At 36.6% G+C, this 12926-nt stretch overlaps 1 protein-coding gene across 4 annotated transcripts in view; it reads left to right on the top strand.

The window, feature by feature from the left end:
* kif20ba (kinesin family member 20Ba) overlaps positions 1-11097 on the top strand; it is a 31220-nt gene extending 20123 nt beyond the window's left edge. For 2 of the 4 annotated variants that reach the window (XM_051868779.1, XM_051868780.1), the window contains exons 30-35: positions 1343-1555; positions 3058-3117; positions 6573-6647; positions 8231-8333; positions 8448-8584; positions 10410-11097. In XM_051868779.1, coding sequence (XP_051724739.1) covers positions 1343-1555; positions 3058-3117; positions 6573-6647; positions 8231-8333; positions 8448-8584; positions 10410-10487 — 666 coding nt within the window. In that variant the 3' untranslated portion in view covers positions 10488-11097. The remainder of the gene's footprint in view (positions 1-1342; positions 1556-3057; positions 3118-6572; positions 6648-8230; positions 8334-8447; positions 8585-10409) is intronic. The other 2 variants (XM_051868781.1, XM_051868782.1) reach the window with 2 other exon arrangements.
* The last annotated feature ends 1829 nt before the right edge of the window (positions 11098-12926 follow it).

The raw sequence follows: 12926 nt of genomic DNA, 5'->3' as shown, positions 1-12926 counted from the left end.
TTTATCATATCATTGTGAACATGTTTAATCACAATTACAATCTGTTCCCCCGCCCCCTTTTAGTTTGTACCTGTTTTATGCAATAGCAGATTAACAATTTTTGTTTTTCTGGACAATTCTTACACAAAAGTGCATATTCATCTCTCTTAGTTTTGATTAATCCATCTGTCAGTGGAGATAAACACCACGGAAGGTTGTGTCATGAACTAACAATTAATTTTTTTTTATTAGTTTAGATTAATATTAATTTATTAAAATATTTTTCACTGTTAATTCATGTTTGTTCATAATAGATTAATATTAATTTAAAATTCAGTCATTTAAACTTAAAATATTATTTTTAAATATGTATTAGTATATGTAAACACTACCATTCAAAAAATTTGGGGTCAGTAACATTTCTCTTTTTTTTTTTTTTTTTTTCTTACTATTACGCATTAAAATCCTTGCTGAATAATAAAGCAATTTATAATGTTACAACATATTTCTAAATAAATGCTGTTCTTTTGATCTTTCTGTTCATTAAAGAATCCTTAAAAAAATGTATCAGTTTCCACAGAAATATTAAGCAGCACAATTGTTTTAAAAATTGATAATAATAAGAAATGTTACTTGACCATCAAATCAGCATATTAGAATGATTTCTGAAGGATCACGTGACACTAAAGACTGGATGATGCTAAAATAATAATGATGCTGAAAATTCAGCTTTGCCATTACAGGAATAAATTACATTTTAAAATATATTAAACTACAGGTTTTTTTTTTTTATTGTAATAATATTTCACAATATTACTGTAACAGTATTTTTATCATATAAATGCAGCCTTGATGGGCAGAAGAGTCTTTTTTCAAAAATTCTTACTGACCACAAACTTTTGAACCATAACATAGTTAAAAAGTGCTGTTAAAATATTGTTATTTCATGATACCTAATGCATTAACGAATGTTAACAAATAATGCCAAAAATCTCTACTAGACCATTATATCATCCATTCAGGCTTTTGGGTTATCAGCATTTGGCTAGTGATTGTGCCTGATTGGCCAGTTAGTTGACCATTTAGGTTAGTTAGGTGTCAGTTCCAACAACCTTTCCATTAAGTCTTTTATTTACACATTTTAGTGAAATTTCAGTAAATTAAAAAAAAAAATCTCTACCTGTTTACCTGTTGTGACACCTCTAATGTTACATCTCATTAGATGAATTTGTTGCATTTGCTCATTTTTGATAAAAAAAAAAAGTGTCTAAAATATATACTATTATACTAAATATATTAATGCACATATTTTTCAGTCCATTGATTGATAATCAAGCTGATGATAATAATCTTCATGTCGCAGAGTTCATCCGCTAGCTTTCCGATGGTGCTAGATTCATCAGAGATCTCCACGGAAACAGGCAGACGTTCCAGGTTTCCACGGCCTGAGCTGGAAATTTCCTTCAGCCCCCTGCAGCCGGATCGTTTTGCTCTCAAGCGGCAGGGAGAAGACTCTGCCGTTACTGTTAAAATCTCCCGACCCACACGCAAGAGGAAGAGCGGGGAGATGGAGAAGGTGAGAAATGATTCGGATGGAGGAGGTTTAGAAAATGGTTCTTGGTTCACACAAATTAGAATAAAGTGCTGTGAGTGGAATGACCTTCAATCAATTTGTGCTTGAGCAAAATGGCTACTCTTTTCAATTTCTAGCCTTAAAATCACTGGAAATTTAGTAGAATGTTAGTGCAGATTTATCACACCAAGGCTACATCCACACGAAGCCAGAGCTTTCCCTATCCAATCTTTTTTTTTTTTTTCTCGTCTCAAGAAATATTTGTATACACACGAAACCACTGAAACCCACTCAAAACGATGTAGTATACATGGCAGATCAGTATATGGCTCTGTAATTCTGCCACAGAGATACACTAAAAATGGAGAATAAGACTTGGAGCATGCACATGAACCACAAACCACATGTGCAGCACAAACACAAGCATGTAGTCCGCTATTGTTGATGTTGTTGCTTTTTTGTGCTGTTAGCGGTGTCTGACTAGGGTCATCACCCCACGTGTCGACATCATCGTTTCACAAAATATATGGATTGGCTGTACACACGAAAAGGGCGTCGTTTTCAGATTTATCCACTCTAGGACCCGGTTTCAAAAATTGGCGGTTTCACCTTCTGAAAACGCCGGATCCGTCTGGACGAAACGCCTATACGATACAAAAGTTTTGCGTATACAGCTAAACTCGTCTCCTTGTGGACGGGCCCTGAGTTTACTCCTCTTCCTCTCTAGTTGATTTTTTTTTTAGTTTAATTTAATTTACTTTAAAACCTTAATTTTTATAAATATATTTATTATTATTATTATTATTAAAATTCTTCATAAAATCTGTAGACCATCTGCTGCTGACCTAATCTGCATAGCCAGCAGCCCTGTAATTGTCCTAATTAGTAATTAACAAGGCTCTAATTTTGCTCACTTGCACTTAACGATCAGTGTTCATTTTGCATGGGCAGCAAAATGGCAGTCCTATTAAGCATATAGTTCTGAGTGTGAGAATATATTTATGTGTGTGGTTGAGTGTGACTTGGCCTAACCTCACACACTCTCTCCAGGCAACTTAAACACTCTGGGAGCAATAACAATAATTATAGAATCCACAGTAGGTTTATAGATTTTTAAAACCTGTTTATGGAAATTTAATTGAATTGTTCAGACAAAGGGATTACCAATACACGAATACAAATCTACCATAAATGCTGACTAAACAGGGTGTTAACATTTTATTATATCACACATAATAAGGGTAGCCATGCACTTAAGAGTCTCTAGTCTGGGTAGGTCATGCTGTTCTCTCAAAACACTGCAGTGAAGATGTTATGTTGCACAGTAAAAGAGTGCTCTTCACTCAAAATAAGTGACCTCTTATTGTCAAAGAATCTTGTGCTCTCACACCAGTTGTCCCTGGCAACAGAGTCACGCTTCCACATGCTCTGTAGCTGCTAATTGTTGGAGAGTTTTGTAATTGAATGGTACAAACTATTTTTATGGCGCTTTTGTTCGCTTGAAGCAGAAAGGAGGCAGGAGCAGCATGGTGAAAAAGAAAGCTTTCTCTGAACCCAATCCTCAGGTACCTTCTTCCTGTTTAATCCTACTACAACAACAGCTCTTCCACCTTCAGGACTCCTAATGGTCTGGAACCAAACATTCACAGCCAAGACAGACACTTAGGGTCATGTTAATTTGCTCAGGTTAATCCACAGAGATGGAGATTAGAAGTATAAATCCATTAATTATGTTATTACTTATTACCCTCTGTATTTTTCCTTCACACTAAATCAATTTGAGTAAGTCTGTGTGATGTAAGTGTTCCATTAAATAAGATACTGGCAGAGCTTGTCCTTAAAATCAACATGAAATCCAAATTGACTCTACTTTCTTAAAAGAACCGAAAATGAAAATTCTGTTGTTATTTGCTTGTCCTCATGTCATTCCAAACCCATATGCTGTTATCTTTTCAGTGGAACACAAAAGGACAATTCTAAGGATTTTTAATGCAGCTGTACTTCATACAAATAAAAAAAAAGAAGAAGGGGAAAAAAGGATAAACCTGTATTCCAAGTCTTTGTGGCGCAGGTTGGATGTCAGTAATCATTATTTTTGGTCTAATGTCAGACAAAAATGCATCAGGTTTACCATGGTGCAAAATCTTCAGCATAGAGCTGCTTAATGATTCCTCAGATATTTTTTTCAGTTCCACAGAAAAAATAACGTATCTAATGACAGAATTTTCATTGAGTCATCTATTCCTTTAATACACATTCTTGGTCTTATTGTGTAGGAATTTCCTATCACCTAGGCCAGACATGATGTTAGCCAGTAGCCAAATACTGTAGTTACACTACCGTTCACAAGTTTGAAGTCTCTACTGTTAAAGGTTGTGCAACAGTTTTAATTATAGTCAATGTAATAGTTAAGCAGTTAATGATTTTACAATCCAGTCTATTCCTGATCGGTAAAATTTATTTTATTCTCATTGAATATTGTGTTTTACTCTGAAATGTCATATTACAAAAGTAAAGTTTGTAAATGCTGTTTCATGTTGACTTTAAAGGCATCCAGTTCACTTATTAAAAGTAGAAAATGGCCTAATCCAGACCTCTTTGAACAGAGAGTACCTATAAAGTGTAAAGATACAGAAATTAAAACATTTGCAACTACCAGTAGTCTTATTAACACTTTAAAGTTCCTAATAAAGTTATTGTGACCATTTTATCCGGGCCATTTGGTTAGAGTTCCTGATGGTGGAAATGCAGCTTATGAGTCATTATCCCTGAAGCTTTTGATGCATCAAAGAAATAATAACCTTTCTATCAAGGTGGGTGTGTAAATGGAGCGGGTTTTGCTACAGTATGTGGTTTTACAGATCCATTATGGTGATATTACCTGTAAGAGCTGTCCATGCCCTCAGTAACCAGGCATTTTTTTTCTACATGATGCATAAATGACAAAGGCTTTGGGAGATAATGCTCTATAGAACTTAAAATAGATCCATAATTCATCATTCATCCACAAAATCCTCAAGGTCATGACTTTTCACATATAATTGGGGAAATCATTGCAATCATGTGACACGTTCACCCTCGACACCTCTGAATTATTGTAATTACACTTTCCCATTTCATGGCAGGGAAACACCAGCATCTGACTGCAGAACAAGCCATCAGTCTTGATTTTTGAATGGTGAATGGCTTGGCAGGTTCCTGGGAGTCAGGGCATTAGTTACGCTTAATGCGAGCTTGCAAGTCCGAGAGCAGGTGACAGGTGTGACAGACAGAGATCCGCCCTTGTCCGCCCCGTTTAGGCTAGCGGGTGTTACGAGCGTGGCATTGGCTGTCACATGCAATGTCACAGATGCAATCTTGTTGTCTAGAGAGACGGATAGTGACAGGAAGGGAGTGATGGAGGGAAAATGCAGACAGGTTGGAGAGAGAGAAAGAAAGAGACTGAAAACTGATGAGTCACTGGAGAGAGACTAAGAAGTCTTTCAGACTGAATTATTTATTTGTTCTGCAGATTTGAATATTTTTTTTCATGTAGTATTTGTTCATGCATGTGTGTAAGAGGGGGATCAGACAGATGCTCTGCTGTCTTATTAAAGATGCTTTAATGCACTCCACACTCTTGGCACTAGATCTGTCAACTAATCCTCAGGGGTTTGTGATGTTTTCAGTGTCAAGAATTCACCGCCACTCTTTTCAGCTGACCTGAAACCAATTTGTGTTTTGTCAGTAAAGATTAAAGATTCAGATCAGTCAGATACTCAGTGCTGTGTGTTTCTCCATATGCATTTAGCATTTTACATTGTAAATTTGCCTGCTGACCTGAACATCAGAAGAGGGTTAATTAACCACTGCGACTGGGTAATTGTTTTTTCCTTAACTAGTTCATCAGTGATCATAACTTCCATCACATTTTATATGACCAATCACAACCAAGCATTGAGATTCAAATAAGGCCTGTTTCACTGTCTGTGGTGTGAGAACTGCACATATTAATTTTGACATCCATATTCAGAGGTTACAGCATTCATACTAAACTCAGGTTAACAGCACATTTTCAACATTTTCTGCAGTTAATAAAGAAAATCACATGCAGTGATTAGAACCCTTTTATTCAGTAAATCTGACTGAATTCAGGCTATTTATAGCTACACTTTGTGGTTTGGGTCCAATGTAGATTTATGACCATTTGCATGTAAACAATTTTTTTTGTTGTTGTTGTTGTTTGTTTTTGAAAGAAGTCTTTATGCTCACCAAAGATTTATTTGATTAAAACTCCAGTAAAATTGTGAAATAGTATTACAATTTCAATTAAATGTTTTCTATTTTAATATATTTTAAAATGTATTTTAGTTCTGTAATGGCAAAGCTGAATTTTCAGCACCCGTTACTCCAGTCTTCACTGTCACATGGTCCTTCAGAAATCAAATACATTGCTGCTCAAGAAACATTTCTTATTATTATCAATGTTGAAAACTGTTGTGCTGCTTAATTTTGTGGAAACACTGATACATTTTGTCAGGATTCTTTAAATAAAAAAGTTCAAAAGAACAGCATATGAAATATAATACTTGACTGTCACTTTGTTTGATCAATTAATGCATATTCATTTCTTTAAAAAAAAAAAAAAAAAAAAAACTTTCTGACCTTAAACATTTGAGCGGTGTTGTATAAAAATCGGAAGTGCTAAATCTGATGTCCAGATTTCAAGCTGGTCAAGTTTGTAATGTTCTTAATTCTCACTTCCGGTAACCATTTTATAAAATAGTAGGATTTATTACAATAAATATTTAATCTTATAAGCCAGAAATCACTTTGATTACTGTACAGAGCCATAGATCTGTTACACAGCAGAAACACTGTTAGTGTGAAAGCACAAAACAAGCCCGCTGTTGAAGTTGTTGCTTTGCTCACGCTTTGCAGACACAATGTGTGAAACAGGCCTAAAAGAAACCAAAGCATTTATGTTAGCCTTCCTAACTCTAAAATGTTTGTTTACTCTTGCAACTTTGCTATTCCTCAGGATGGGGTGGAAAGTGAGAACATTAGGAATACAAGGAGTAGAATGACTCCTCGCCTAACACCTCATCAGGAAGAGGTGAGTTACAAAACATTCTAATATTGAAGTAAAGGTATTAAGAAATGTATTCTATGATAATGACCAGTGGAATCAATCTCACAGTGTGATGCTGAGATTCTCATATAGAACAGCGGTTTTCAAAGTCAAAGACAGTGGGTTTCCCTTCTAACACAGCATACATGAGAATTATGCATAGTAAGAATTACATAGCCAATATGAATTACACCATATGGATAACATATAGGCTACAGATTCATAATAAAGCTATGTAAAGGACCATATACTCACCACAAAGTTCTTTTTTTGTTCTTCGTTTAGGGGTAAAAAGAAGTTTGAAAGACGTGAGCAGCGATATCCACTTTATTTTTCAGTTAACAGCGGGCACGGCCATTTGTAATTTAATGTGTCTGGCTTCCAGTGTCATTCACTTACGGTTATTTTTAGCTGTACAAAACAGCTTGTTATGCTGCTTGATATTGCAAACTAGTATTTCTTACCATATTATTTTAATGTATAGTCTTAATTATAAACATGCTGGTTTGTAGTGCAAACAGTTTTACAGTTCACAGCACTTTGATATTCTCTATAATGGGTGCGGCTAATAAATCGAAATCTCACACATTCACAGAAAACTCCTTACTTTCATGTTTAAAAATAAGGTGGATACTGTTAGCGAACATCCAACACTGCCCACACTGCTGAGAGCGACAGTTAGATGAATGTGTGCTGTGCGCTTTCCTCTCAATAATAAAATAAACTGACAACATAAGTGGGAAAACAGCAAGCATTTTTTTAAAGAAAGCATTCACACAGAACACATTTTTTATTATTATTATTATTCCAATGCGCTACTTTTCCATTAAGATATTCAGTCAAGAGCAGTGAATGTTTTCTTTTTCTTTTGTTTGATTAACATTAACCACTGTCACTTTAAGTCCTTATTCATGGATCCAATATAGGCTAATGATAATTTCACCCAACTGTTTACTTTCACTTTAGACATTACTGACTTTGTTTACGTGAATACTCACCAAGACTGGAATGTTGACACATAAGTGTGTGTATCTGACCTTTCAAGTGCAACAAGCAGGGAAAGTGAACTGAATTTGGATGTGCGCCACAGTAAGCTGCCTGTCAGTACCGAATTCGGTTCTCTTTCACGGTTTATTGTGCTTTTAATAACTCATTATCAAGCACGCCCCGCTGCTCTTCTCATTCATCCATGTTTCTTTGCTGCTCTATCGTGTTTAAAAAGTCTGGTGCTGCACCGATATATTTACATACAGATCATCTATATAGAAGAATCTCTATCGACTGACATTGTCTTATCGCCCAGCCCTACTCTGCACCTTCCCCGACATGCAGGCATGCCCCACACTTTGAAAACCCCTGGTCTAGAACAATGTGAATAATTAGGTTTTAATAAGGTAGAAATCAGGTAGAAGGAAGTATGGACAGTGGAGTTAAGAGGGGGAAAAAAAAGTGGCTTCGAGTCAATGCATCACACACTCAAAGACTTTGATTGGAAGAGTTGTGAATCATGATCCTAGCAGTATAGAGTAATTACAGTGACTGATGAACTCTGTTCTCCTTCCTCGTAGCCCTCAAACTCCCAGGAGTCAAACCAAAGAGGGAAAAAAGACAAAACGATCCAGAAGATTGGAGATTTTCTTCAGGGCTCTCCCACCTTTCTTGGGAGTAAAGGTCAGGATTAGACATATTCCATAGACTGTCTAGACATATTCTAGACTTCATTTCTGAGTCATACTCAGGCGTCCTATTTGTTTATCTGACAATCACATTCTTTCTCTATCTCAGCAAAGAGGATCATGGGATTGATGAGCGGGAAGTCTCCTGATGGCGGGTCGATGTCTCTAAAACTTAAATCCAAACGTGACAAACGAAAACACGACAGACCAGACATCTCCTCCCCAATGGACATACCGGCCCATCAGGTACTGTAATGGTAAACTAAGTTTGGGGTCTTTTTAAAAAAAAGTCTCTTGTGCTCACCAAGGCTGCATTTATTTGATCATTTGCAGTTGTGCTGTTTAATTTTATTTTTCTTTCAGGATTTAAAAGAACAGCATTTATTTGAAATAGGGGTTGCACAGACTAATCGACTACCCAACTTTAATGCTCTGCCGTGACACTTTAAGCTTTAGGTCGACTAGTCGCTGATTATGGCACAACTATAGAGGGCGAAACAGGATAAGAAATCTTTAAGTCCATATTTATGCTCCGTATCCAACAGTTAATGACAAATAAATGCATACTCTGTGAGCGCTCCACAATTGTAACGCACACATTCAGACGGTAGCGCACACATCACGTGCAGATTGCGCACACAGAAATATTCAGTAGCACAGAAATTTATTGTCAACACTGTTCTCTGATTTATCAGTAAAATAGGTTATAAACTGAGAAGTTCTAGCAAGAGTACTGAGAAGTATTTGAAGAGTTCATTTGCAAAAACAGATTTGTTTTTATTGATTCTCACAAATCATGTTTTTTTTATTTATTTTTTTATTGTGCATTCCAAGTAATATCAATCAAACTGCAGTTGGGTTGTTTTGCTTAAGTAATGAAAACTCAAAAAATACAGGTAACTTACTAAATCAAAGTTCATTGAAAGTATGTTTATATGTATTAAAAGTTTGTTTTTTTGGCAAAAGCAGATAACTCCACATTTCATGTTTCAGAATTAAACAAAACCAAGTAATTGCTTTGTAACTGCATTTAAAACACACTCAAACACACGTTTGCACAGATCAGCACACACAAACGCAAAAGGACAACCAAAGGTTCAGCATGTAAGACATGTATGGTGAACAAGGACTTGCAGGAGTTGAAATTATAAATCCTCGATCACTTTTAGTCAGCTTTGACGAAACTCCCCTCAGCTAGTGTGTCTTTTTTAAGTGACTAGTAGCCTTGTCACCTGACCTGAATACTGTGCGCTGATTCGCTAAAACGGACTTCTGAGTTTCTGTACACAAACATGGGGCACTTGTCGGTTTCTGCTGTAAAAAGTAAACTCGCGATGCCTTGACAGTGGACAGTACCGGCTTTTCTGACAAAACGCATTTAGGGTTCAGAACGTGCTATATGTGGAGAATAACGCACTGCAGTCAGTGCTGTTTATCGGTTTTTGCAAATGAACTCTTCATTTCTTAGTAACTGAAACTCGAAGCTTCACTATTGGTAGAGAGACGCTGCCAGGTAGAATTAATTCACACACACAATCACTCGCTCACTAATGCATTCATATAAATTTAATTTTTACTGTGCTACTTTGTCTGTATCTGATTTAGAACAAACAGAAATCTGTGAGAAATATTATGACCCAAGGATAAAAGAACTGATAAAAAATAAGCTGTTATGTAGGAGCAATAGGCTTGTGGGCAGCGCTGTCATATGCCATAGCTGTGCACAAGGCAACCCGCATTCAAGTCTCAGCTCGAGGTTCAGGTTTATTTGTTCATTAATGACATCATCAGCGGCTAGTCGACTCGACTTTAATCACATAAATGTCGACTTTAAAAATTCTGTGTTCTTTTTTTTTTATATAAAAGTCGTTCAACCCCTAATTTGAAATAGCAATCTTCTGTAGAAATATCACATTTAATCAATTTGATCCCCAAAATGACCCCAAATCTTAATGACACGATAGTGTACTTGACAAGTATAAATGTTTTCAATTAATTTTAATGTAAAGTTACATTATTTTTATTCTAAAATTACATTCTTGGTAACTGCTGACATTTGACTTTCTTGCAGATCATTGGCCGAAATCCAAGGGAGAAAGAGAGTGAAAACCTTATCAAGAAACGTCTTCGTACTAGGACTGCTAAATGAACTGGAAGGAAATGTTTTTTTTTTTTTTTTTTTTTTGTATTTTTGTATTTTAAATCAAACCAATCTTTATCTACTTTTTTCTTTTGTTTTTTCTTAATCTGATGCACTTTTCATACACAATATCTGTTGATTATTAGTTAAATTCTCTTTTTATCAAATATGGCACATAATATATTATCCTGAAAATGTAACTAACACTAGTGCCGCTTTTAATGGCAAGTTGAAATGGACAGATTTCATCATATATGGAGGAATTAACAAATTTTTGCTGCTAGAGTTAGAATGAAAGTTCAGAAATCACTACTGCACATTTCTGACACAAGGTTTCACTGTATATTTAAACTACGGTTATTTGTTTACATGGTGCTTATACTCCCTGCAAATGAATGCAAAGCTGTTGTTTCCCTCAAACAACATTCTGTTTTTCAAGATATAAAAATGCACACATGCAAAATATAGCACAAAGTAAAAGTTTATCGGTTTTGTGGGGGTTGTCAACATTTTTTGTTTCTGTATTTATAACCCTGTCACAAACCATTAATACGTGCCACTCACAATACTCTACATTACCACGTCAGTAAAACTGTGCCAGATGCCTAATGAAACTGAAGGACTATTCGTTTGAATTACTGAACAAATGTTTATGTAACAGATGGGTAATTGAATTTCCCGATCGCAGCATGTAGCCCAGTGCCCTTATCTAAGATGGCATAAAAGGAGAGAGGAGAAGGGTGAGGAATTGGGAACAGGTCTGTCTCTTCGTTGGCACTGAATGACAGGATGTGAACGGGGTGGCTGCTTGCAATGATGAATCACAGTTGTGAGAGTGTCAAAAGTGTGGGAGCATGTGGTGAAGACAAAATGGAGGAGTGAAAACCTACTGTGTATTAAAGGAATAAAGAGAGATGAAGAGGGGGAAAAAAACAGAATGAGCCACGTGCAGCCCAGCTGTGCTTATGCAGGTCTTTGTTGTGCAATTTACCTCTGATATCATAATTGACCATTAGGAATGAGATCTAAAAAACTTCATTTACAGTCTGTTTTGCTTACATGCCCTTATGTATATTTCTTTCCTGTCCAATTCCGCACACCACAAGGGCATATGGATGTTTATGTGCTTCCCATTTAATGTAGGGTCATGAGACAGACTGTAATCATGAGTTTTGATTGTACGTGTAAAATGTCACTGGGTTTGTCTGTTTTTTTGGAACAAGGTGAGTCATTGTCCCTGTCATTTGATTGCATCAATTAATTGACGCATTGACACAAAGTCTAGTCTTTTTCTATTTTGTTCCATTTTCTTTTTGTCTCGTTCCTCTGCAACAGGGAGGCATGTAAGCATCAGCCTGATCTGAGGCATCCAGGAGTGGTAAACAATGCAGTAATAATCATCTTCTGCACCTATAATTTAGGGCAGACAATTACCACATAATTTGAAATGATAAACAGGCAGAGTGCAGCTCTATCTTTCCCAGCAGTCTGTCCTGTGCTGAAGAGAGACAGAAGAATTGAGAGCTAGTGGAGTTGGGTCTAATTGCTTGGCCTCATCAGGAGATGCGCTTTAAATAGGTTTTAGACAAAGTAGTCATGAGACCGTTGAGAGGAATGCTCAGTGAAGATTTTCTCTTTGTGTGTCTGATTGAGGGGATGGGTGGGGGGTCACTCAGGGATTACATTAGTCATGTAAATGCATATTTTCAATTCAAAGTGGCCATATTTGAGAAAAAAAGTCAAGTAGTTTGCATCACCGGATGTTACTGTTGGTTGTTTAATATTTCTATTGCAAAACAATTGACATTATGTTTCGCTCTTCACCTTACATCACTCTCTTTCAACGTTAAAGATGCGGTAAGTAGATTTTAAACAACGCTGGACATTTGAAACTCTTTATATTTGAAATCAACCCAAACAAACCCACCCCTCTCTTCATTGCTCTGCCTCCAAAACTCACACTCCAATACTAACCACCCTTCTCCGAGTCGGTCTCGAATCCCGCCTGATCACTGCTGGCATGCAAGGGGAATGCACTACCAATGATGCTAAACACCTCATTCTCTAGCGGTCGTCAGTGTGCAGTGGATTAACTGTAAAACTCTCACTATCTGGCCACTGTTGCACACGCAATGCGAGTGGATGTCTGTTTATCACAGCTGATGCTCAACAAAATGCTTCACGAAAAATAAAACGCAGTTGATGAGCGAACGACAAGGAAGCACAAAAAATGAATGTACAGTACACGAGTAAATACGAAGTGTTAGTTGTTAGTCGCAAACAGCACACCCTGACAATCAAAACCGTGTTACTCACAAAAGAAGCGGGATCAAAGCAGCCTCCGCGTCTGTTTTCAGGCCTTCCCACTTAGCTCTCTCCAGCGATGGAAAGCTTTTCTAAAGCCTGGAACACTCCAAGCCGACGCCAACGAACTAGTGGTGACAAAAG

This window comes from Ctenopharyngodon idella, chromosome 17, assembly GCF_019924925.1.
Source record: "Ctenopharyngodon idella isolate HZGC_01 chromosome 17, HZGC01, whole genome shotgun sequence".
In the NCBI taxonomy this organism is placed as follows: Eukaryota; Metazoa; Chordata; class Actinopteri; order Cypriniformes; family Xenocyprididae; genus Ctenopharyngodon; species Ctenopharyngodon idella.
The sequence above is the reverse complement of the archived record's forward strand: the minus strand, read 5'-3'. Positions and strand labels throughout refer to the sequence as shown.